Source organism: Syzygium oleosum, unplaced genomic scaffold (genome assembly GCF_021117445.2).
Source record: "Syzygium oleosum isolate NSW1041296 unplaced genomic scaffold, Sole_v2.1 Sole_v2.07, whole genome shotgun sequence".
NCBI classification, from domain to species: Eukaryota; Viridiplantae; Streptophyta; class Magnoliopsida; order Myrtales; family Myrtaceae; genus Syzygium; species Syzygium oleosum.
This window is the reverse complement of record NW_026607491.1, coordinates 1,942,378-1,969,317: the sequence shown is the minus strand read 5'-3', so window position 1 is coordinate 1,969,317 and position 26,940 is coordinate 1,942,378. Positions and strand designations below refer to the sequence as shown.

General features: G+C 41.2%; 3 protein-coding genes across 4 annotated transcripts; all 3 read right to left on the bottom strand.

Annotated features, from left to right (window-relative positions):
* Positions 1-640: 640 nt before the first annotated feature.
* Positions 641-26,112, bottom strand: LOC115682231 (uncharacterized). 2 transcript variants are annotated; one of them, XM_030606389.2, is made up of 2 exons: positions 25,758-26,112; positions 641-2,582 (listed from the first exon to the last, which is right to left on the bottom strand). In XM_030606389.2, exon 2 carries the CDS (start codon positions 2,281-2,283, stop codon positions 823-825), a length of 1,461 nt encoding a protein of 486 aa, XP_030462249.1. In that variant the 5' UTR covers positions 2,284-2,582; positions 25,758-26,112; the 3' UTR covers positions 641-822. The 2 variants fall into 2 exon arrangements, with proteins under 2 accessions (XP_030462249.1, XP_030462248.1); XM_030606388.2 differs by lacking the exon at positions 25,758-26,112 and adding an exon at positions 3,238-3,686.
* LOC115682229 (heat shock cognate 70 kDa protein 2) lies at positions 13,801-16,886 on the bottom strand. The gene is made up of 2 exons (XM_030606386.2): positions 16,574-16,886; positions 13,801-15,792 (listed from the first exon to the last, which is right to left on the bottom strand). Exons 1-2 carry the CDS (start codon positions 16,785-16,787, stop codon positions 14,057-14,059), a joined length of 1,950 nt encoding a protein of 649 aa, XP_030462246.1. The 5' UTR covers positions 16,788-16,886; the 3' UTR covers positions 13,801-14,056.
* On the bottom strand, positions 23,202-25,626 carry LOC115682232 (uncharacterized). Its single transcript, XM_030606390.2, has one exon. It carries the CDS (start codon positions 24,828-24,830, stop codon positions 23,373-23,375), a length of 1,458 nt encoding a protein of 485 aa, XP_030462250.1. The 5' UTR covers positions 24,831-25,626; the 3' UTR covers positions 23,202-23,372.
* Positions 26,113-26,940: the final 828 nt, after the last annotated feature.

Sequence of the window (26,940 nt, the reverse complement as noted above, 5' to 3'; positions counted from 1 at the left end):
GTGGTATTTAAGTGAACGAAAAAAAAAGTTACAAAACTCAAGTGAGCATCGTATGAAAGTTGTGACACTCTCTATGCTCGTATCACTACATTATACAATAATCTGCACACAAAGCGCCCGCCTAAGGTCAGCCCAAGTTGGTCGGTCATATTATATTCCTGGGAGAGTTTTAGGGCAACATTTGAATTTAGTCAAAGTCCACGATTTTTACGGGGTCCTATATTCAGTTTTTCAATTTATCCAAAACGTTGAATTTTATATTTCATTTTACTTTTGCATTCAATCGACAGGATTATGCAAGGAACAATTTCCCCTTGTTTTCTCAGACCCGTTGATAAGCGTTTGCGCCTTTCACAAAATCTGGAAAAGATGACAAAATGCGATCTCGCCTCCACCTAAGGAATGCGAAGGCATCGACGTCGGAAGAAAAGACGCCTGCGGCTTGTCACTTCACCAAAGTCGGTCTCTACGTAGTCTCCCGTAGAACAAAAAGATCGTTGACAGACAGGTCAAAGACCAAAGTTCAACTTAACGATGGAAGAGAAACGGGAGCGTTAAGGAGAGCCCGGAACCTCTCCTTCTCACAAGGTGGGAAATATATTTGCCCCCATCACCTTATTCACATAAAAGAATGCAAAAGTGCGAAGGGAATTGAGAATCTATGATAATTAAAGAAGTTCAAAGACATGCATATATTATCCAGAGAGTACACATTCCAATCCATACGTCTTCTATGGAGTTAACTAGGTTAACAACGAAGCACTAACCACAACAATACCAAACCCCACACATAGTAATCCCTCCTCTCGGCGGGACCAATGCTCAATCACTCCAAGAAGAGGGGTTGAAGCATACCCGAACCTCATGCTCTTCAGGTCCTCCATGATGCTTGGGCACAATGATCTCAAGCACCGTTCCCGTCTCATCACAATATGCTTCCAACTTAGCATCTTCTGGAATGAGGGCTGGTAGGGAAATCTCCCTAATGAAATCCCCTGGAGGGCAGTGTTCTGGTGTTTGATCCGTTAGCTTAAAGGTCCTGTTGTTTCTTGAAATAAACGGTACACAAGCTGTGCTGACACAGGATATCTTCACGATCCCATGTGAGTTATTGTTCTTCCACGTAACTTTTACCCTCTGAAGATCTACAAAAGGCAAGCTGACAATGATCAGAAATCCTTCATCGTCTTCATATATTGTTTTTGCCGCTGTAGCAGGGCCACAAACATTCGTCATGACCCCAGTAAACTCATTAAACCATGATGGCTCAACTGAGTGAATTTTCAGATCCAAACCTCTGTCAGAATGAGAACCATTTGATAAATTTAACTCCTCACTAGTTCCATTTGGAAAAAAGTCTTTCTTCCTTTTGTTGCGAACGGGGGACAGATCTACTACATCACCAATGCTATGGTCCGATGGCGGGGTAGACAAATTTAAACCACAGCCATTGAGCAACTTCCTAGGTTGGTTATTTGTGTTGCTCTTTGATAGAGGCAGCGGCCGCTCCAGCTCAAACTCAGCGCTAGAATTTCTCCAGGAACTGAAGTCACTGGCTTCCATAGGGATGCAAAAGTTTATATCTCGGCCAGTCAATTCCGTCCACCTCTTCCGCTCTTGCTCATCAAGAACTGCAAGATTGGGTGTTCGTACAATTTCAATCCCATGAACGCACTGGGGATTGGAGAGGCCACGGTAGTGCTTCCTCTGCATCCTGTGAGAACGCACAAAACCCCTATCCGCACTAAAGGGAAACGGACGCTCCCCTTGCCGACTATGCCCATTCATGTAACTTCTAAGCTGCATCTTGCCGAGAGCATTTTGAGGCCTTTCCTTGAAAACCCACATGTAAATGTTTTCCATGTCATGCTGAACCAAGAAAGCATCGAGCTGCAAGTCTGATTTCTCAAAGCCAGACACACCATTACGGTCCTGAATTATTTTGGACTTTGATTTTTCATTCAAAACAGGCTTGAAGTAGAAACTAAAGAAAAACCAGGCGCCCCACACACTATCAAGGCGCTTATTGGTCTTACGCCCCACTTTTGGGATATTAACAGTCATCTCTGTTGTTTCGTAAAGTTGGGGTCCCAAACCAACCTCTAAAATATCACAGGGGTCGTTCCAAGCCAGAGGAAGTGGACTAGGCCTTGATGACAAAGGGAGATTGATATCAGGAGGTCCTCCATGGATGATCGAGCCATCTATCTCTCTCTCCAATTCATCGTGAGACAAAAAGCCCGAGTCCATTGACAACAATGTCGATGGATGATGACTCTCCATCGACAATACTGTTAAAAGAGCTTCTCCGACAATTTTCGCTTTCTGTTTTCCTTCCAGCTTGTGATTCTAAATCAATAGTTAGAGCAAAGATCTCCCTAACATGCTCACGAAACAAATCAAAGCAACTACGGAATTATTCAAGCAGCGATCCTTCAGTCCACAAAACCACAGAGACCCCTTACAAGTACTGTTGTGAATGGAACCCACAAGAATCCAACCACAAGATATCGAAAGATGTTGTCCATCAGATTCAGTGAATATCCAGCAGCAGACGTAACCATCCTGAGATCACCACAACCCTGGAAACAGAAATCAAGTCTTACAGATACATCGCAACTTCTTTTCTCACATCGATTAACAAACGAAAAAAGTTCATTTGCACGACCTTCAGTTCGATTCAGGACAAAAACAAAAGTTCAAGAAAAAAGAATTTCATTCTGCATCCGATCCCATGACAGGTAAACTAAAGAAGATTGCGGTTTAAGGAACACGATTCGCTCAAGGGATACTTTTTTAACTATCCAAGAAACTTTTGAACTGTACTATTGAGTTTAAAATCGCAAACGAAAAGCTTCTAATCTCACATACACCCAGAAAAATCCTCCAAATACCTAGGAAGAAAATCAATATCCAAGATCAGATTTTTGTGCTAATCTCGCTAAGATCTATCCCATCTCAGATTCTCAAAACTAGCAATAGCTATAATACGTGTATCGAAATCATCGTTCATGCACTTCCTTCTTCTATCCGTTTACTTCTATTTCCTCGGCAGCCAAGCGAAAAACACCCGATCCCGCAAAACCCTAGAATGCCCACCTCCCCATCTCCTCCGACAAAAGCACAGATTCGCGGGAACCAAACAAATCCCCCACAGACCCATCACCCAAAACGAATTGCACGACACGAAAGCAGAGCCGAAATCAACGAATCGAAAGCGGGTACTTCGAAGGGTACCCGGAAAGAGAAGCCGAGAATCCACATCAACAGTCGACCCGCATTTCCAATCGCCGCCAATCGGAGGGAGGACGCCGGACGCTGAGGGCGCGCGCTAGGAAGAAGAAGGGGGGAAAAGGGAATGTGGAGAACAGAGAGGGAGGTGGGAAGGGGCAGTCTGAATTGGGGATAAACAGGGGAGAAGTTGGAGCAGTGGAAGGGACCATGATCGATTTTTATGCCCTAGAATTGGTAGAATCTGAGGAGGACCGACCAATCACCTCGATCGGAGACCCACATCGAAGATTCAGAGAGAGAAAAAGAGGCCAACAAATTCAATTCAACCCTCGAAGGCGAGCGGTGAAAAAGCGCATTTGCCTTTGCCTTTTGGGAGTGAGGGGTGATGCACAAAAGGACATCCAATCAGACAACCCAACCCAATTTCCCTCATTTCTCTTCAGTTATTTGGCTTCTCTCTCAGCTTGGAGTTGAATTGCTGTTTGGAACCAAATCAACGAGATAATGTCGCAAATGATTCCTGAGAACTTCGACTCAACGTGTAATGTGATCCCTCAACTTTCGTTACATGTTCAAATTAGTCCATGGACTATACGAAAATATTCAGTGCTATCCCTAAACTTAAATTAATGGATGGACAACATTGGATATTTTCATATGGTCCAGGGACTAATTTGAACGTGTAACATAAGTTCAAGGACCACATTGAACAAATTAAAAGTTCAGAAACTACATTGCATACTGGGCAAAAGTTCAGGAACCATTTTTGTCATTATCCTAAATGAACCATGTATGAATGCACTTCTGTTCAAATTGCGTTATCTTGTTTCAAATTGGATTTGTAAATGCAGAATAATCGTAGTTTTCCAAATTATTATAAGCACGATCAATCCTATTATTTGTCATATGTAGTTTTCCAAATTGTTGTAAGCACCGTCAATCCTATTATTAGTCACATGGAAAAAATATCATACACACGTATATGATGGTCAAAAAATTTACAGGCATACAGATCAACAACTAGTCCACTAGATTGTATGAAAGTTTTAACTACCATATTAAGGCTAAAAAATTTTAACTGGGGTCGAGTGGAAACCTAGAATATATCTAAGTAGTTATAAGGAAATATAGTATCTAGGTGACATCTACAAGATAGTCTATGCACGTTAACCAGTGGCTGAGGTCTGCAATTTTAATTATGTGAGGGATGCATTTGTATCTCTAGAATATCACAACTCTTCGATTGGAAACCTAGAATATCTAAGCAGTTATAGGGAAATAAAGTATCTAGGTGACATCAATAAGATGGTATATGCACGTTAACCAAAGGCTGAGGTCCGCGAATTTGCTTATGTGAGGGATGCATTTGTATCTCATAACACTAGAATATTACAACTCTTAGCATTGCACACCTAATCAACACAAAGCTGAGTTTGTTAATCACTAAGTCAACTTCATAGGGTAAAAAAGAAGTCATTAAGCAAACATTAAAATCACACATGCGTATTTTAATGAATTATACATATTCTAAGCGAGTGTTAGAGTAGTATTCTAAAATTCCAGGGCTCTTCTTGGAACTTTGTTTTTATGTGTGTATATATATATATATTCCAAAAAACTCATGGGGTCTTCTTGGGACTTAGAGAGTTCACAACTAACAAGATGCCAAATGCAAACCGAGTTGGAGATTACACTCATTGAATTACGTATCAGCTCCTTATTGCACATGCCCTTTTCCTCGATTAGGGTTCAGCAACATATAAGTGGGTATCGTTATCAATTTACATTGAGAAAATATTATAAGAAAGGCCAGCAATTAATGCAATCTTATTGGGATAATCACACCCAAAATTGGGGCAAGGACATTTTGTTTATATTAATCAGGGAGAAGCAGAAGTGGGTTGATGGGTCAAAGAGACCGTATTAAAATGGGTGTTAGCTTAAAGGCTAATTGGCATCACCACTAGGATTATTATTGCCATAAATAATGTGCTTTTCGAGTTAAAAAATTAGCAATCATCATGGATTTATGTGTGCCTCAGATATCACCTGCTCCTATTGAGGTGTAGGAATCTGCTGATCTGATGGAGGTTGCATCTGCACTTTCTCTCTAGTTTCCCTGCATAACTATGGTGGGAATCACAGATCAAGAAATGATTGATATCTGATCAGATAACCATGTTGAGGATATGTATATTATTTGGAAGTGAGGAAGCACACCTCGAAGTTACATCACAGCGAGTGAAGAATTTTGGGAGCTTTCTGTGTGCGATCGTACCGGCACTAATGCATGCAATCTTCTCACAAAAATTGAAAATTAAGTATGAATGGACTCAATTATAATATCATGGGTTAAAACTTGAAAAGTCCTCACAGGGCTATATTTTTCTCAATCTCTGATTGAAGGAAACTTCCCGCAACCATGCCTTTGACCGTGGATTACAAACCATGGACATCATACATCCCACTCAGTAACTACACCAAAATATAAATGTGTGCATTAACAGTTCGATTTTATAATGCATGCTTCGTGCAAGAACTTCACAGTCCTTTTAACCACAAATTAGGCTGTGTACACATATGGCTCGGTTAATTTGATTGCGTATATATGCCCTCCTTAGATGGTTCCCTACTTGTTATCTTTTGATTTTGAATTGTGTATGATACTTTGTCATCTTAATTTGTCAATAATAGTTTCGTATTTTTTTTCCAAAGTTAAAGTAGATTCTTTCGACACCTTTTCTTTTATATAGTGACTATGATTTGATTTCCCCCTTTATGTGTATAATAACTATAGTGGGAATCACATATCAAGAAGTTATTGATATCTGATCAGATAACCATGTCAAGAAAATGTATATTATTTGGAAGTGAGTGAGCACATATCAAGGCTACATCATAGTGAGTATAAGAGCTTTAAGTAAGCAATCATATCGGCACTTATACATGTGATCTTGTAAAACAAATTCAAAACTAAGCATGTTAGGACGTGATTAATATTTCCATAGGTAACAATTTGGGAAGTCCTCTTCTTGCGACCCTTTTTTTAGGATTATATTTTTCTCCATCTCTGATAGAAGGAAACTTCCTGCAACCATACTTGTAATTTTGTGGATTACAAATTACGGATACCATCTACATCCAACACGCTAACTATGTAATGCGCCAACCTGTGATGGACGGAACTGGGCATTATTTTCCCCAGTTACATGGAAAGAGATAGTTTTGTAGCTAATTTTGCCTTATTGATCATTGTACATAATTCTCATGAATGACTTTTAGTTCGATGTTGACGCGGTTGAAGCAAAGATAATGCGCTAATTGCAATTCACAACACGATACAATGCTTACAACACGCACATAGCCATGGTCACACTCGAAGTGCAATAAAGAATAATCTGAATATTTTGTCACTACATTCAAAGGTAAGCTTTCTTACAAGAGAACAAAAACACATATCTATATCAGAAAACCCTATGAAAATCTGAGTCTGAATTAGGATCGAGATAAACTAACAAAATAAAATCTTAAATAGGAAATCAAATTATTACTAAGTCTTGCATATCTGAATGAATAATTATTTTCCTGGGTTATGTCTTTGGATTCAACCACTTGTTTTCCTTCCTTTGAGAATGAAGTAGCAAAATTGCATCCTGACTCCTTACAAAGCCATCACATTCAATGTTCCCAGTAGATGGCTTATAATAAAAAATTTCCGTGATGGCCCACTACCGCAACCACGTTCAAACGGGGGAATTGGATCTAACCCGGGTCTGGATTTCTTTATTCCAAAACCCTAGCAACGGGACAAACCAAGGAAGTAGTGTTCCCTCCATATGATGCGCCCTCTCTTCGATTATTGGTGTGATTATTCATTACTGAGTTATTTCTCAAATTCACTTGTAAAGAACTTGACACGAGGTTGTTTGATGTCTGAAGTACTAGTCATTATATAATATGAGAAAAGTCTATACATTTGAAATCATATACATCTTTTCAATTGGCAACTTGAACACCCAAAAAATGGGCTACTTAACAGGAAACTATATATATATAAGTCAGGAAGATTATCATGTAATGAAGAGGAAGCAGAAGCTGGCAAACTCATTTGTTTAAGAAGCAAAAAAAGGTGGACATTTCGGGTGTTTCCGTATCATTGGCATAGCTAAGACAATTCAATAATCATAGTGGATGGACCGTACTGCGAGTTTCGATGGTCGAATTGTGGCAATGATGGATTATAATATCTGAAAAAGGACTAGATATGACCTGTGTGTGGTTTACTTGTTTTGGGTTTGGAACCTTCTGATGCAGGTTGTATCTTAGCCCTTCTTTATTGTTGTTTAATCAACAATCTTTCTTAATAATTTATTATATGAAAAGTGATCAGATATTGGGCGTCGGAATCAAGTGGAGGTGTACAATATTTTAGTCAGGAGCTTCAATTAGAGAGATGCTTAGTAAGGGTGATTTTACTACACCCAAGTAATTAGTGCTGCGGTGAGTCATTGTCATGAACTCTCGCCCGACCCGACCCGAAGATAACACAACGCTGATTTCGGCCAAGTTCAATTATCAATCTCCTGGCCCCTTGCTCGTTTTAGGAAAACCTTTTTGGGAGGTCCCTTTTAGGGATGAGCAATCAGAATAATCCGGGCCGGACGAAACCAACTGAGTTCTGGGTGATTTCTGGGTACATCAGTCCGGTTCTCAATTTCATAAAATTAAAAATCAGTGATTTTTGGTCTAGCTCCAGGGGTGGAACCACCCATTAGGACTGCCTGGACTGGATCAATTATTTTTTTTATTTCTTAATTTAAACCCTAATCGCTCTTTCCCCTCTCACGCTCACTCTTTCCCTCTCGACTCTCACCCTAATCACTCGCACTCATCTCATAAGAGCAGTCCCTCTTCAATTGCTCCCAGTCACTCTGTCTCTCTGTCCTTCTCCTTCTTAAGCTTCGTCGTTCACAGTTTAGGTGAAGCTTTTGTTTCTCTAAGCTCCTTTTTGGTCTTGCTTGTCACGAGCGATATATGTTTGTTTTTCATGAGTCTTGATTCATCGATCTGGTCATTTGATGTGAGATTGGATCATTTTGTGAGTTGGATCTCGTCGTGGTCTTCACCATTTGTGGTATTCTTTGTTGTTTTTGCTGATGAGGAGCTCGTGAACTTGAGATGCGCTAACTGTAATTGTATCTATCGTCCATCTTTTCTGTCTTGTTTTCTCAAATCCTTGGTTGAATCGTAGTCGGTTGATCTGTTGATGGTTTTGCGAACGGATCTAGCTATTTAGATGAAAAGGTTCACATGCATTGGCTTTGAAAACTTTTCACAAACACCTCAGGGGTTCCAAAAATGCGATCGGTTCCATTAAATCGCTCGGGAATCGGACCGGATCGATCAGTCCGGTTCCCAATCCTTGGGTGAGATCGGACAGGTTCGAGAACCGATCACCCCTAGACTTCCTTTGAGCAAGGGACATTGATTAGGAGTGGGGCAGTTTACCCTGGTTTGGAATGCCAAGCGGCTCTAGATTCCGGGGTTATGCATGCATAAACACAAGATTCAGATTTCTCAAACCTATTATAAGGACACTCGAACTAGGCAAGTGAGCTTTTCCATAGAGAATTACTCCATCGAAGAGCAATATTTACTGAAAAGGGGAAAAAGGTTCACGGGGTGCATTATTGAAGCACAATTTACTTTTTTATAAGTTCCATTTTTATTTTTATGAGGAGTAAATCTTTCAGAGAAAATTCAAAGTCAAATGAAGTTATTCGAACACAATGGTCCGTAGGAGTGTAAAAACTTTAAATGGGCGACGCATCGGTATAAGATACGATATATCACACTTTAATATCGCGATTAATCTAGTTTTCGAATTAGCTAACAAGTTATACTCTTTGTTGATACGGGTGTTTTATATTCCTCTATACCTTCTTAATTATTGAGGTCATTTTTATGTGGCAATTACTTCTCCTATGGTCAATTACACTCTTAATTATCACTAAAGGCTTATAAAAGTACTAGAAATGATTCCCATAATTCATTAAGATTTAAGTACTCAGTTTCTCCAAAAAGCTAGTATCTTGGTGATCAATGATTCTTAGTCACATCATAATTTTTTTCCGGACACACCTTTACTCAAATCCACCTTGGCATTATATTGCTGGAGAAGGAGATGAAATTTCGAAGTTTATTTATTTACTAGTAATATACCTTGGAATCCATAGAATATTTCTCTTTTGTAAAAATAAATAATATATTTTACAATTAATGAGTAGTTAAATTTTTCAACAGCTTAAATGTACCCTTCCTATAATTTTTGGCCTATAGTCTTTGGCTTTGTTTATTTTACGGAAAATAAATGATTTGAAAAATATTTTCCTAATAATAATCGCTTGTGTCACTTACAAAAATGAATGAACATAAAATATTTTCGTCGTCCACGACAATATTTAGATATAAATTATTGTCAATAATGAAAATATTTTTCATTGATTGACTATTTCAAGCGATCAATAAATAATATATTTCAAAATTCATGAGTAGTTACATTTTTCAACGGCTTAAATGTAGCTTTCCTACAATTTTTGGCCTATAGTTTTTGGCTTATGTTTGTTTCGCAAAAAATGAATAATTTGGAAAATCTTTTCCTAAAAATAACCGCTTGTATCACTCCCAAAAATAATTGAACGGAAAATATTTAGACATTATTGTCGGCATTAGCTAATTATTTCAAACTATCATTTCTAGAAAAATATTTTTCAAATTATTTATTTTCCGTGAAATAAACAAACATTTTTGTGGCTCAATTTTTCTACGAAAGGTTGGTTTAGTTTAGTTTAAGTGCTTAATTGCTAATTAATCTTCAACGCTGATTCTTTTAGTGGGAGTCCCAGGCCAAGATTGAGTGATGACTAGATAAGCCATTGGCTCTTTCCGTGAAGTCATGAGAATCTTTGGAAAGTGAGGCAGAGAGAGTGAGGTGAATCCAGACCATGAAGTTCATTAGATTCTATGGGCCACAACTATACCCCCAAAAAAAAAAATGAAGAAGCTAAAATAGATTGAACTGTTATAAGTCGATTAGTTAGTGATCGATTTGATCTATGGCTACTCAATCGAAACCAGCCCCAAGTCGGCAAGTACAAAGTGAATCTATGTACTTTATTGAATCCCAGGCCCCGTTAAGTTACCATTACTTGGTTGCTCCAGAACCAGAAGGGATGTACTAGGCCATACATGCTCGAGGTTTTTTGTACTGGTTTAGTGACAATAACAAGAACAGGGTCTAGATGTCAGATTGTCGTTTAGGATTGTCGATCTCTATTGCGGAGGGATTGGCGGTGTCACAACCTTTAAAAAGAGGTTTCATGCATATTCTCTTATTAAGTTGGGTTGAAATCAAAGGTAGGATTTCAGCTTTCAAGCTGAAATACACTATAATTCAACCGGCAAAACTAGCATATATAAGCCATTTTAGAGGCACACGGGCATTGCGCTTGCTTCACGAGTTGATTATTTTGAGCTTCATTCTAATTTTCACTGTTGATAGTAGGCTTGTCAAACAGGTAAGTTGGGTTGTAAATGGTTCAACTCAAATTGACCTATTTAACCTGTTTTGACCCATATTTATACAAAAGGATTTTGGCGACTCATACCCGACCCAACTCAAGATTCAATTTTTAGCAAATTTTCTTCTCAAATTGTTGGCTTTGAAAAATGGGTCCATCGAGGCCGGCCTCGGTCTACAGAGGCCAGGCCCGAGACTCCGGTGCTCGTGCCTCAGCTCCCCAATGCTCGGGTTAGGTTCATCGAGGCCAAGCCTAGGTCGATGGAGGCTAGGCTTGGGACCCTAGTGCCCGTGCTCGGTTTCCTGACGCTCGGGCTTAGGTCTCTAGCGCTCAGACCCAGGTCAATCAAGGCAGGGCTTGGGACCACAGCATCTGGCCCTAGGTCGATCAAGGCTAGGCCTAGTACATTGATGCCTGTGTTCAAATCCCTAACGCTCAAGCTCGGGTCCATCAAGGGTTCTCGAGCTTGGCTTTTGTAGACCCGGCTCAATTCCCTGGCTGCCTATACCAAAGTCATTAGCACTTTACTAGTGCATGTCAATTTAGCAAAGTGATGTGCCAAAAAAAAAAATTAGGAAAGTGAAAGCATGTTTTCTTTTTCAAACGACAGAAAATAATTTACAATTCATCTTTAGATTTCAACCAAATACCGAAAAATATTATAATTTTCTTTAACAATTACTTCTTGAAAAATATTTTCCAAAAATGTTAAATTTTCTACGAAATAAACGAAGTATTAGATTGGTCAACTTAATGATTCAGACATGCATATTTAAAAAAAGGTAAGATAATCTGTAATCTACTTGCGGATCAAATCGGAGTTTTTACAAGTTAATTGTGGAGAACGCTTTGATGATAAAGAAATTTAATTTTAAAAATGATTGAATAAATCCAAAAACAACCCCTTGAACCGAATATAATGTGAGCACCGTGTCTGCGTTTCCTACCTCTCCTCTATTCCCAAATTCAAAACCAATTGATAGCTCATTTGACCTTATCTCTGGCCTAAGTGGGGTTTTGTCTTTCTCCAATTCAACGATGTCCAGCTCCTTCCACGTAACACCTCTCTCTCTTATTCTTCATTGGCTTCCTGATATATCCCCCTAGCTGTCAATGCGGAATCGTTTGGTTTATCATCATCCCCATCGGCTCTTCCCCTTCTCTGTCTCTCAACTTCCACCACCGTCTTTCAAAATCGGAAAAATTGTCAAAATAGTTCTAAACCTATTACAATTATACCAATTTAGTCATAAACCTTTTTTTTTTACGCTAATTCAATCATAAACCTTTTGCATTTGTGTCAATTCAATTCATCTGGCCAATTTTGGTCAGCCAATGCAGACGTAGACGCCGGCCATTTTTTAATATTATTTTTATTTTTCTGATTTTTTTTTATTTTTTATTTTTTTTTCCTTTCCTTTTCTTTTTCCCTTTCTTTTTTGTTTCCTTCATCTTCATCTTCAACCTCTAGCCGGTCGCCAGATCGACAACCAGCTAGAGGCGGACGCTTGCGAGGTCAACCTCGTTGGCCGCTGGCAAGGCTCGACCTTGCCGTCGTTGGACGAGGCCATCCTCGCCAGCTGCCGACAAGGACAATTGGCAAAGTGGGCCTCGCCTGCCCCTAGCGAGGCTCGACCTCGTCGTCGCTGGCGAGTTCGAACTTGATTATGCTTGTTCAACCCAAATGCCTTTGCAAGAAGTCTACATTGAGTTACCGGCGAGTTCAAACTTGAATTTGCTTACACAAATGCTTATTCAAGTTGCCGGCAAGTTCAAACCTCGCCAGATTAGGCGAGGGCTCATCCTCGTCGACAAGTGGCGAGGTAGGCACGCCCGCCCCTGGCGAGGCTGGACCTCGCCATCACTGGGCGAGGTCGGCCTCGCCCAACAAAGGCAAGGTCCAGCCTCGCCAGCGGACGGCAAGGCCGACCTCGCTGGCCTCCACCTCTGGCCGATCGATCAATCGTCTTACCAAATCCAATCACCTAGAGTGTGGAGATTGCAATTTCTCTTGAGAAAAGGACGACCTTGTGAAAATTGAATAGTCTTTCAATAGTGCTGCGATAGCCATCCGCGATGAGGAGGCCAATTTTAATAGGTAATTATGTTGTAATGAAAATGGGTTTGAAATGGATTTGTTCCCGACCCATTTAGATCCATTGGATCCATTTAAACTTATTTCTAACATTTTAGCTAGACCTGTCAAATGAGTCATAAACCTATTTATTATTAAATGGATCATGAATGGGTCAAATGGATCATGAATGGATAAAACATAATGTGGGTATTAAATGGATAATAAATAAGTCATAAATAGATTTACACCTATTTTAAATTCAACTAATCTCTCTTATCCTTACTCAATCTCGCGTTTACTAACTCCGCACTCATAAATTTTCTTAAATTGAGTTGAATATGGTAGTGTTTTAGTAAATATGATTCGGATCGGTTATGGATTAAGTATGGATCGAGTCGAGTATTGATCATTATATTCACATTACATGCAAAAATGAGTGTTAAATAGGTCTCTTTGAGTCGGACCATTTTTTATCCGACTCCACCCATCCATTTGTCGGGTCTAATTTTAGCTAACCTATTACCTTAAAAAACGAATTTTGGATCCATTTTGACACAAATAATCCTACTGACCAAAGGCAGTTTATACTTGCGATTTCCAACTTGTCAATATGGCAACCTAGTTGACAGAAAATCCTACTGACCTAAGGCAGCTTATACCTAAGGCAGCTCGGGGAGATAATACTTTTTTCTTTTACTTTTCAGGCTAGTTGTAGTCTTTTTTTGGTCGTATGGCTAGTTGTAGTTGAAGTTTGGCTTTTGTAAAGCTTAGGGGATCTAACTGTCAACTTTTGCCACCTCAGATATGAAAGCACCTTGGCCTTCACCTATTTTCATGCAACGAACTAAACTCAATCCCCTGAAGGCCAACAAAAGGAAGGAATAGGACAGTAGGTACCAAAATACTTAGTTAAAGGACCAAAGCAGTACTCATCAATGTCACTAAAGAACAAGAACGAAACGGTATACCAGGCAGAAGATAAGATGATGATGGAGGCTCAAAATCCCTGTCTTCTTGAAATAGCAGAGAAGGCCTCAACGACAATGCAAAATAACAGGAGCTACATATGCCCTTGCTCCCACAACATGAAGCAGGTTACAACAGTTCGATAAAAAATCGAAATGCTGAAAGACCTGGCGTAAGGTCTCCTGACTCCTCCACCCGCTTAGTCGACCTCCTCAATCTTGGGCCCAGCACCGCCACCAGCAGCAGCAGGACCATCTTCATCCATACCACCAGCACCCATGTCCGCACCAGCACCCTGGTACATCTTGGCAATAATGGGGTTGCAGATGCTCTCGAGCTCCTTCATCTTGTCTTCAAACTCGTCGGCCTCGGCCAGCTGGTTTGAGTCCAACCACTGGATGGCTTGGTCGATGGCATCCTCAATCTTCTTCTTGTCCCCATCGGAGAGCTTGGCACTGATCTTCTCATCCTTGATCGTGTTCCTCATGTTGTAGGCATAATTCTCCAGAGCATTCTTGGCATCCACCTTCTTTTTGTGCTCCTCATCCTCGGACTTGTATTTCTCGGCTTCCTGGACCATCTTCTCGATCTCTTCCTTGGACAGCCTTCCCTTGTCATTGGTGATGGTGATCTTGTTCTTCTGACCGGTGGTCTTGTCTTCCGCAGAGACGTTCAAGATACCGTTGGCATCGATATCAAAGCAGACGGTGATTTGGGGAACGCCTCTAGGTGCCGGAGGAATACCGGAGAGCTCGAACTTGCCCAACAAATTGTTGTCCCTTGTTCTGGCTCTCTCACCCTCATAAACCTGGATAAGGACTCCCGGTTGGTTATCCGAGTAGGTGGAGAACACCTGCTCCTTCTTGGTGGGGATGGTGGTGTTTCTTGGGATCAACACAGTCATGACACCTCCAGCGGTTTCCAGACCAAGAGAGAGAGGGGTGACATCCAGCAGCAATAAGTCTTGGACCTTCTCATTGCCCTCGCCACTCAAAATTGCAGCTTGAACAGCCGCACCATAAGCCACAGCTTCATCAGGGTTGATGCTCTTGCAGAGCTCCTTCCCATTGAAGAAATCCTGCAATAGCTGCTGCACCTTGGGGATCCTAGTGGAACCACCCACAAGAACAACATCATGGATAGTGCTCTTGTCCATCTTAGCATCCCTGAGACACTTCTCAACTGGCTCCATACACTTTCTAAAGAGGTCCATGTTGAGCTCCTCAAATCTGGCACGAGTGATTGTAGAGTAGAAATCCACACCCTCGTACAAAGAGTCAATTTCGATTGTCGTCTGGGCAGTGGAGGAGAGAGTCCTCTTCGCCCTTTCACAAGCTGTCCTCAATCTCCTCAGAGCCCTCGGATTTCCACTGATGTCCTTCTTGTGCTTCCTCTTGAACTCTTGCACAAAGTGGTTCACCATTCTGTTATCAAAATCCTCACCACCAAGATGAGTGTCTCCAGCTGTTGCCTTCACCTCAAAGATACCCTCCTCGATGGTTAGGAGGGACACATCAAAAGTACCGCCACCAAGATCGAAGATCAACACATTCTTCTCACCGACACTGGTGGCCTTCTTATCGAGACCATAGGCAATGGCCGCAGCAGTTGGCTCATTAATGATACGCATGACATTGAGCCCCGCAATGACACCAGCATCCTTGGTGGCCTGCCTCTGAGAGTCATTGAAGTAAGCAGGGACGGTGACAACTGCATTCTTAACAGTCGAGCCCAGGTAGGCCTCAGCAATCTCGCGCATCTTTGTGAGCACCATGGACGAAATTTCCTCAGCAGCAAACTGCTTCTCTTCACCTTTATAGTTGACAACAATCATGGGCTTATCACCAGGGCCGGGAATGACCTTGAAGGGCCAGTGCTTAATATCGCTCTGAACTGAGGCGTCACTGAATCTCCTTCCAATCAACCGCTTAGCATCTGTCATGCAATCAAATACAAGTTAGGCACCACGGATATGGAAATGGTCGAGGTTGCAAACAAAAAATGCAAGCACAGTTGGGTATTTATGATATTGAAGCAGTTAAATCAACAAACCGAACAGATACATTAAGCACCGGCTACTGAAATTCAGTCAAAATACAACTAAAAAACTAGACTTGCAGGATGCCAAGCTGCTTCATTGGCCAAAAGACCGAGTGACATGTACGCTACAAACGTAAATCTATACGAAAGCGAAAGCCCACAAGAAATCCACAGACAAGGCCACATGGCGGTCACGTACAACTCCTATTTGCAAGATCTCCTTCAGGGGCATTCCACAACGGAATCTACCACGACGATTTTGCAAAAGTCCGTCACGCTAAATATATTAAGCAGCTCAAACCATCATGCAATGGAAAAGTTCAGAATAACCAACCATTTTCCAACTAACCAGACAAATCAGATCTCTAACTACCTCAATCCAGTAGGCAAGGTCATTCTCAAAAAAACACAGCCTATATACTAACGGCAGATCGGAGTCTTTCATCATAGCTAAACACCCGTCGGTCACACAACAACCTACGTCCGAACCTAAAGATCTATTCCTCCGGATCTAAACCTAGCTCATGTCGCGGACACCGGCTCACCGCTCGCGAACATTCCAGATCGGGAAACTTTAAAGGCCAGAAGCCACTCGAATCAACCTAACACCAACCAGATCTGGCCGGATATCCAAACCAGGAGCAACAGGAAACGCGCCTAGGAGCAGATTGCTTACCGAAGACGGTGTTGATGGGGTTCATGGCGACCTGGTTCTTGGCGGCATCGCCGATGAGGCGCTCGGTGTCGGTGAAGGCGACGTAGGACGGGGTCGTCCGGTTGCCCTGGTCGTTGGCGATGATCTCGACGCGGTCGTGCTGCCACACGCCGACGCACGAGTACGTCGTCCCGAGATCGATGCCGATCGCCGGCCCCTCTCCCTTTCCGGCCATGGATGGCGGCGGATCTTCTGCTCCCGGGTAGATAGATCCACGGATCGAAAAGAAGAGAGAGGGGGAGCGAGAGAAAAATAGGATTTCGGAGGCGCGAGAGCGAGGGAAGTGAAGAATGAAGACGGTGGAGCAACGGTGCCTATTTATGGAGGAGGGGCGCGGGCCGGGAGGGGGTGGCGTTAGGGTTTGCAGGTTCCAGAATGTTCGACGGGGCGATCCGCGGCCGTTGGATCGGGAGCGGTGGATGGACGGCCGATTTGGCCGCGGAGACTTTTCGAAAAGAAAAATAGAAAAGAGAGAAGAACAGCGGAAGGAGCGAGGAAAATATGGCCCGCGAGGTTCTGCAAAGTTGCGTGTGGGGAGGGGAGGGGGGGGGCGGTTGTGGGGCCCAGCCAGGTGGGGCATGTCGGCACCCACGTGGCGAATTCTTGCGCTGGGGAATACGAGGTGAGCGGGGCACGTAATTTTGCGCTGAAAATTGGAAAAGAGGTCGGAACGCCTTCGAAGCAAAGTGGCGTCCCAAGCGCACGGGCCACGGTCATTTCCCCGAAAAATGGAGCTATAAAGTTGATGTTGATGTACTACTACGCTGCCAAGTTTGACCTAAGATTCGATGGCTTTATATATATATATATGTGCGCTCGGGATTTAACTCGACTTGGCTCAATTGCGAAATGCTAAACCTTGATATTAAACTTGAGCTCCATCTCGGATCCTTAAATAAAATAAATATATATATATATATATGATCTGATCTTCATTCTACCGACCCAGTTGCAGATAGTCCTTAATTTGAGCTTGTGCTTGATTTACGTGCTTGCACCATGCATATCGACTCGGCTACTCGAATTAGCTTGTCTATTCCTCGATTGGGGTGTCGTCCGTCTTGGCAGCTGAACTCTATTAACTTTCGAGCTTCGATAACCAAAAAAAAAAAAGCTATCTTAACCGGGCTGTTTCTTCTACATGTAGCCGCTGATTGGAGGAATGCCCCACGGTACCGGGTGGAATGTTTCTTATTGATCCAATCGGTCTTGTTTTTTTTTTGTCCCTTAATCTTATAGGAGCCGGGACTATCATATAGGATGATATGTTCATCTTATTTCGGCGCTCAAAGGTGATGATCGCTTGTACCGAATCGAGTGGATTAGTAGACGCACACAGCTGGTGAACAGGTTCAGCACTTCGTCTCTCCACGAGTTGGCTTACGCAAGTTTCATCGGATCAGTGGAAGGTTTCGATCCCTCTAATTGTATTACCAAGCAGTTCATATGTTGTTAGGACTGTTTGGCTCGGACTAAAAATATCTGGATATTAACCAACACAGCTTGTTCGCATGCTGAGTTATCTCATAAATACGAAAGTAGTATTGCATCATTGAATTCAGACAGAAAAACATGGAGCTAAAAGAAAGGATAAGACGCATCAAATGAATTCCACTAACGCAACAATCCTTGGAGCCAGATCTAATTCTTCTACTCCTAGAAAAACATGTGAATATTTGAAATGTGGTGCACAAGGCAAGCCATAAGGTTAGGGTTTCAAAATCACTGGTAAACGAACCCATAAAGTTTTCGAATTTGTCCGTCAAGTGCAAATGACGCGAAAATGTAAGATCTGCGGAGCATTCGCATTTGCGGTGTGTTAAGATTCACATTGACCAAATGCAGAAGATACACGTTGTGCCAATTCAATCCTAAATTTTTATTTTTATCAATTAAGTCCTAAATCTTTTGCACTTGTACCAATTCAGTCCATCTGATCAATTTTAGCTGGAAATCGTTGACATGGACGCCGGCCGTCCTATGAGGCGAGGCGTGGCCGGTGCTGACGTGGATATTCTTAAATGATATTTTAATAATTTTTCGAATTTTTACTTTTTTTTTCTTTTTGCTTTTTTTTCTTTTCTTTCTTTTTTTTTTTTGAATTTTATATTCTTTTCTTTTCTCAACGCCGGCTGTCTAATGTGACGCGGCTAGAGGCCAGGGCCAGCAAGGCTTGCCCTCACCACCTCGCTGGCCACTTAAGGGTGCGAATGGTAACCATTTGCTCCAGAAATCAAATTCTTGCCAGAAATTGATTTCTGGAGGAGAAATCTGTTTGGTAAAACATGATTAATTCTGCTCCAGAAATTGATTTCTGGAACAGAAATCTGTTTTGGTTTGTTGATTTTTTTTGCATCTCAAAAAATTTAAATTTTACTCAAAGTGGGTGGCCACAGGTATTATAAGCCATTCAGTAAAGTTTTGAATTTTTTGATTTTTTTAATTTTTTTTGTGCACCTAAAAAAATTTAAATTTCACTCAAAGTGGGTGGCCACAGGTATTCTAAACCATTTTGTGAAGTTTTGAATTTTTTTTATCTTTTTGGGCACCTCAAAAAATTTAAATTTTACTCAAAGTGGGTGGCTACAGGTATTCTAAGCCATTCTGTGAAGTTTTGAAATTTTTTATTTTTTTTATTTTTTTTGGGCACCTCAAAAAATTTAAATTTCATTCAAAGTGGGTGGCCACAAGTATTTTAAGCCATTTTGTGAAGTTTTGAAAATTTTTATTTTTTATTATTTTTCTTTTTTTTGGGCACCTCAAAAAATTTAAATTTCACTCAAAGTAGGTGGCCACAGGTATTTTAAGCCATTTTGTGAAGTTTTGAAATTTTTAATTTTTTTGGGCACCTCAAAAAATTTAAATTTCACTCAAAGTGGGTGGCCACATGTGTTTTAAGCTATTCTGTGAAGTTTTGAAATTTTTGATTTTTTTTTATTTTTTATAAAAAAAATTCACCAAATTTCATATTTTCTCGAAATCTGACTTTTTTTTATTTTCTGGAAATTTTTATGAATTTTTCTAGAATTTTTCAATTTTTATGCATTTTCTGAAAAAAAAATTTGTGAGAAAATAGAGAGAATGCATTCCGGAATCAAGAAGCTACAAAAAGTAGCTTCTCTTTTTGTTGCCAAAAATGCATTCTAGAATCAAGAATGCATTCTGGAATCAAGTATTTTTAACAAACGCATTTTTATTCCAGCATGTAAAAATCGCTCCAGAATGCATTCCGGAAATTTTTTAACAAACGCCATTCTGTTCCGGAATGCATTCCGGAACAGAATTTTTATTCCGGAATGCATTCCATGCGCACCCTTGAGCTCTGAGCTCGATCGCGGCGGCTAGAGCTCCGAGTTGTTGGCCATGGGCATTCTAGCTTCTCGCTCGCGACCATGGCTGCCAAATCTCCGAGCTCCGAGCCATGGTCGCTCAAGCTTTGAAATTTTCGATTTAGTAAATTTAAAACTCGATAATTATTAAACATATAATTCGAAGAATATCCATCTCCATCGACAACTGAGATGGCGGTAAATTAATTAACGTTACTTTTACACCATTAATGTATACGTCAACATCCATTAATTTAATTCTAACACGTCGGACTCGGGACAGTTACGTTTGCAAAAAAATCATCCTCTGCAAAATTAACAATGCAATTAAGATTTTCTACGTGCCAACCCGAACTCCAAGCTAAATAATACCTTATAACCTAAGTATTATTATCGGATACGGAAATTTCCGAATGTCACGGGCGGTCCTCACGAAAATGAGGGTCTTCGAAGCAATGGTCTTCTAAGCGAAAGCGGTGGTTGAGTGGCTGTCTTCGCGAAAGCAACGGTTGAGCGGCGGTCCTCGTGAAAATCGAATTCTTCGAAGCGGCAATCAATGGTCTTCTAATAGAAAGCAACAGTCTTCGAAGCGACGGTCGAGCGGCGGTCTTAGCGAAAGTGGAGGTTGTCGAAGCGGCAGTCCTTGCGAAAATGGAAGTCTTCTAGGCGGTCGATCGAGCAAAAATGGAGGTCTTCGATTCTAAGCGAAAACAGAGCGGTCGAGCTTATGTTTCTCTAACGGAGTTATTAATCTTGAAGGACAAACTCTCTCATACAGGAAAAGCAAAAGAGGGTTGAAGAGGAGAAAAAATGGGCGGGCATTCCAATTGTTTTTGAAAAAAAGTTGCTATTTGCATTTCTGGGCTAGCAGTCAACTCGCAGTCAACTTTTCGGATGATTTTATTTAAATGTAAAATGTTTGCCACGTGTCAGTTCATGAGTAGATCTAACTAGGCAGATGCGCACCAAGTCAGCCGCCGATATTGAATATTTTCTGGTGCCTAACACCTCATATTGACTTAGGAATCATGACTCAAAAGGTGCTTTTGCATATTCACATCATTGTTTGTCATCCGGGGATTATCACCTTGGAAGCACGGACACCCTCCGAGGGCTTCCATATCGTGTTGAACACGTGTCGAACGTGTCGGACATCGATACTGATTCGACATTCTTTTTTTATTATTTAATTATTTATTTATGAATTTGAATTAAATTAATTTGATTGAAATAATCATAGAAATGATCATTTATAGTGTATATATAAAAATATACATCAAATATACAACGTGTCCCAACATATCGGATTTCTTTATTTTCTGAGACGTGTCGGCGTGTCGTGTCGTGTTGTGTCGCGTGTCGGTGCTACTTAGATTATCATTGCACGACCATCTCATGCTAAGTCCTGGGAGAATTTTAGGGCGACGTTTGAATTTGGACAAACTTTATGCTTTTTTTTTTTTAAGTGTTCTTATGTTCAATTTTCCAATTTCTACATAGGTTTCTCAAAAAGAAGAGAAAGGTATGATTCTGAATTTTACATGGGCCGCGCTATTTCCACCCATTATATAACTAAATCCATCCCATTTGTCACTAAAAAGGCAAAATCGTTCTCAATTATTCAATTGCAATTTAAAGTGGTAGTCCCAAATTTATTCACTTTCCTTCTTTTTTATTCTTTTTCTATTTTTATTTAGAATTTAATTGCCATAATTTAACATTTAACATTTTTGTCTTCATTTAATGTGGCTCGTGTATATTAAAGGTATTATGTTTCCTTTTTATTTATAGATTTTACTTCCGCATGATAAGTTTTGTCGAAAAGAAAAATTTCCAAGAAACCTAATTCTTTTTAACGTTGTCGAGTAAATTTATGGATTAATTGTCAAGTAGAATCTAGAGATTAACATAGACAATTTTTCAAAACAATATCATCTTTATAAACTTTTACTTTTGTTGTGCATATCACCACCAAACCTTTTTCTTAACTTGATATCTATTTGAAAACACTTCACGGATGATATTAGTTTTTGTCAATCCAAATGATGAGACTTCACTGGCATTTTTGAAAAGACATTTCTCATTTTACGAATGTTGTGATTTAATTACATTTCATCTTTTAAAGTTTCATGTCGAAGAAAGTAACTATGAATTTTTATTGGAAATTCTTTATAGAGGTTTTTTTCTTTTTCTTTTTCATCCATCATCTCATTATATGTACATGTAAATAAAAGACAACTGATAAAAAATGATTTGATGGTGATATGCACGACAAAGGCGAAAGTTTATAAATAACCGATTGCGTTAAAAAAGTTGATGTGTTAAATTTTTTCTAGATTCTACTTTTGAATAAATCCACAAATTTGTTAGACAAAAGAATCGGGTTTATTAAAAATTTCTCTTCTCGACAAAACTAATTTCTACATAAGTAAAATCTAAACAATAAATTGATAACATAGTGCCAGGAAACTCGCAATAAACAAAAGCAAACGCTCAAAATCTTAATTATGATAACCAGATCGCACGTAGAAATAAAAAAAAAAATTAAAAAGAAGGAAAGTACATAAGTTTGGGCCACCACTTCAAATTACAATTCAATGATTGAGAGTAATTTTATCATTTTGGTGAAATTGGGTGGATTTAGCCTTATGGAAATAAGTAGGAATAACCAAGCACTCTCACGATTTCGTCTCACTTCCTCTCCTTGTCTTGCAGGAAAGCGAGCAACGACTTCCCCTTGTTTTCTCAGACTTAGTTGAGAACCGTTGTGTCTTTCACAATATCTGGACAAGAAGTGAGCTGTGCAAATGCGATTTCGCCTGCACCTAAGGAACGCAACCAGACGTGCACCTTGTCACATCACCAAGTGGGACTCTATGTAGTTTCTTGTAACACAAAAGTCCGTTCTCAGACAGGGGAAACATCTAAACCTAAGATCATTGTTATGCAAGAGTTTTGAATGAAGAGAGAAAGACCTCTGCTCTACCACAAGAACAAGGATGGACAACATCAAAGAAGAACCTCACCAAACCACAACATATGGCTTTTATTTCATCAAGGTAAGATTTTCAAATCCCACCAAACCAAAAGCACTGAAAGAAACATCATTGAAGTAAATATATCAAAGTTGAAGTAACGATGAGGATAAACAAGAGTGTTAAGAAGCGCCCGGAACCACCTTCTCACAAGGTGGTAAACGAATTTACCCCATCGACGTCTCAACAATATATTCACATAAAAGAATGAAAAGGCAATGGGAGTTGACAATCAATAATTAAAGAAGTAAAAAGACATGCATATTATCCAGAGAGAGTACAGACTTCAATCTATATGTCTTATATGAAATTAACTAAGTTAACAACGAAGCAGCAACCACAATAATGCCAAACCTCACATGTGCTAATCCCTCCTGTTGGCTGACCACTGCTCAATCACTCCAAGTGGAGGGGCTGGAAGCATACACGAACCTCATGTTCTTCAGGTCCTGAATGATGCTTGGGTACAATGATCTCAAGCAATGTCCCCGTCTCATCGCAATATGCTTCCAACTTAGCATCTTCTGGAATGCGGGATGGTAGGGGAATCTCTCTAATGAACTCCCCTGGAGGGCAGTGCTCCGGTGTTGGATCTGTTAGCTTAAAGGTCCTGTTGTGTCTTGAAATAAAAGGTATGCAAGCTGTACTAACACAGGATATCTTCACGATCCCATGTGAATTGTTGTTCTTCCATGTAACTTTTACCCTATGAAGATCTACAAAAGGCAAGCTGACAATGATCAGAAACCCTTCATCGTCTTCATACATCGTTTTCGCTGCTGTAGCGGGGCCGCAGACATTCTTCATGACCCCAGTAAATTCATTAAACCATGATGGCTCAACTGAGTAAATTTTCAGATCCAAGCCTCTGTCAGAATGAGAACCATTTGATAAATTTAACTCGTCACTATTTCCATTTGGAGAATAGTCCTTCTTCCTTTTGCTGCGAACGGGTGACAGATCCACTACATCACCATTACTATGGTCAGATGGCTGGGTAGACAGATTTAAACCACAGCCATTGAGCAACTTCCTAGATTGGTAATTTGTGTTGCTCTTTGATAGAGGCAGTGGCCGCTCCAGCTCAAACTCAGTGTTCGAAAGATTTCTCCAGGAACTGAAGTCACTAGCTTCCATAGGAATGGAAAAGTTTATATCTTTGCCAGTCAATTCCATCCACCTCTTCAGCTCTTGCTCGTCAAGACCCGCAAGATTGGGTGTCCGTACAATTTCAATCCCATGAATGCACTGGGGATTGGAGAGGCCACGATAGTGCTTCCTCTGCATCTTGTGAGAACGTACAAAACCCCTATCCGCGCTAAAGGGAAATGGACGCTCCCCTTGCCGACTATGCCCATTCATGTAACTTCTCAGCTGCATCTTGCCAAGAGCATTTTCAGGCCTCTCCTTGAAAACCCACATGTAAATGTTTTCCATGTCGTGCTGAACCATGAAAAAATCGAGCTGCAAGTCTGATTTCTCAAAGCCGGACACACCATTACGGTCCTTAACTACTTTGGACTTTGACTTTTCATACAAAACAGGCCCGAAGTAGAAACTAAAGAAAAACCAGGCGCCCCACACACTATCAAGGCGCTTGTTGCTCTTACGCCCCACTTTTGGGATATGAACGATCATCTCTGTTTCGTAAAGTTGGGGTCCCAAACCAACATCTAAAATATCACAGGGGTCGTTCCAAGCCAGAGGAGGTGGACTAGGCCTTGATGACAAGGGGAGATTGATATCAGGTGGTCCATCATGGACGATCGAGCCATCTATCTCTCTCTCCAATTCATCGTGAGACAAAAAGCCAGAGTCCATTGACAACAATGTCGATGGATGATGGCTCTCCATTGACAGTGCTTTCAAAAGAGCTTCCCCCACAAATTTCGCTTTTTGTCGTCTTAATTCCAGCTTGTGCTTCTAAATCAACAGTTAGAGAAAAGATCTTCCTAACATCTTCACGAAACAAATCAAAGCAAATACAGAATTATTCAAGCTATCCGTCAGTCCACAAAACCACAGAGGCCCCTCACAAGTACCGTCCTGAATGGAACCCACAAGAATCCAACCACGAGATATCGAAAGAGGTTATCCATCAGATACAGCGAATATCCCGCGGCAGACGTAACCATCCTGAGATCACCCACAGCCCTGGAAACAGAAACCAAGTCTTACAGATGCATCGCAACTTCCTTTCTCACAACTAGAAAAATAAAAAAGTTTACGCGCATGAACTTCAGCTTGATTCAGGACAAAATGAAAGTTCAAGAGAAAGAATTTCATTTTGCATCCGACTCCTGATCCCATTCTCGTTATAGACTAATGAAGATTGAGGTTTGAGGTACATGAACGAGGGATACTTTTAGCTACCCAAGAACCTTCTTCCCACTGTACTATTGACTTTTGAATCGCAGAAGAAAATTTCTAGTCTCACGTGCACCAAGAAAATCGTCCAGATACCCAGGAAAGAATCAATATCCAAGGCCAGATTTTTTCGCGCTAATCTCGCTCAGATCCACATATCCCAAATTCTCAAAGCTAACGAAAACAATAATACGCGCGTTGAAATCATACGTCCCTTCTTATTCTTACCGATTCCAACCAATTTTTTCCCGATTCCACAAAACCCTAGAATGCCCCCTCCCCCTCAACTTCTCCTAAAGCACCAGATTCGTCGAACCCACAAAAAATCCCCCACAGACCCATCACCCAAAACGGACTGCACACCCCAAAAGCACAGCGAAATCAGCGAATCGAAACCGGATATTCGAGGGGTACCTGGAAAGAGAAGCCGAGAACCCACATCAACAGCCGATCCGCATTTCCGAACCGCCGTCAATCGGAGCAAGAACGCCGCACGCCAAGGACGACCGCAAGGGTGGGGCAGAAGGGGGAAAAAGATGTGGAAAACAGAGGGAGGGAGGGCGAGAGAGAGAGAGAAAGAGGGTCGTCGTCAAATTGGGGGAAATTGGGAATGCCGGGAGCTGTGGGGAGGGGCCATGATGGTTGCTTTTCATGCCCCCCTAAGATCGTGTACCCATCGGAGGAGGCCCGACCAATCACCTCCCTCGCTCGCTCGCTCGCGGAGGCGCACTAGCGAGAGAGATTCAACAGTAGGGTGGGGGGGGGGGGTGGGGGGAGGAAGAGTTCGCGAATTCAACTCTCTCGATGAGGAGCAGTGGGCGTGTGTGTGGGAAAAAGCGCATTGCCGGGGGGGTGGCTGGTGGTCTTCCTCGGCTTTTTGGGAGTGTGGCGTGATGCGCAAAAGGACAGTCGATCGGACGACCCAACCAATTCCCCCCTCGTTTTCCCCTTTTTGCTGGCTCTTCCCTCCTCGGATTAGGCGTTGAATTGCGCTGTCCTTCTTGGACCAGATAATGAAATAAGTAATGAGCAAGGGGGGGCAATTTGGGGAAAAAAAAATGAAAAAAAGGAAATTGGATTCTATTGGGATGGGGGAATCATTGAAATGATAAGCATTTGTGCTTTTATTGGGTTATCCTTGTTTCAGATTGGATCTTCTAGATGCACGAGAGTTGTGGTTTCTGATTAGGGTAAGCATATGGTCAAATTTACCGTGTGTCATATCCAAGAAAATATCATGGCATCCACACGAATGTCTATGCGGTTGGCCAAATAATAAAAAAAGATTCCGGTACGATAGGGTAGAAATCGAAGCCCCCAATGAGCAATACGAACGTGACTTAGAAGTCGGATGCGATGCGACATGGTAATCGACTGGGTGATGGTCGAGCGTAACGTATTCAGTGCGATGTGGATTTCTGAGATGACGTGCGCGAGTGACGTGGTAATCGGATATGACGCGCACGAATGACATGTAAGACGATCGATTTAAATATGTTCGAATGTCGAGCGGTATGCACAATCACGCGAGAGACTGGCATGTGTAATGACGTAGAAATCGAATACGGCATGAGCAAGTTGGCATGCAAAATGACAC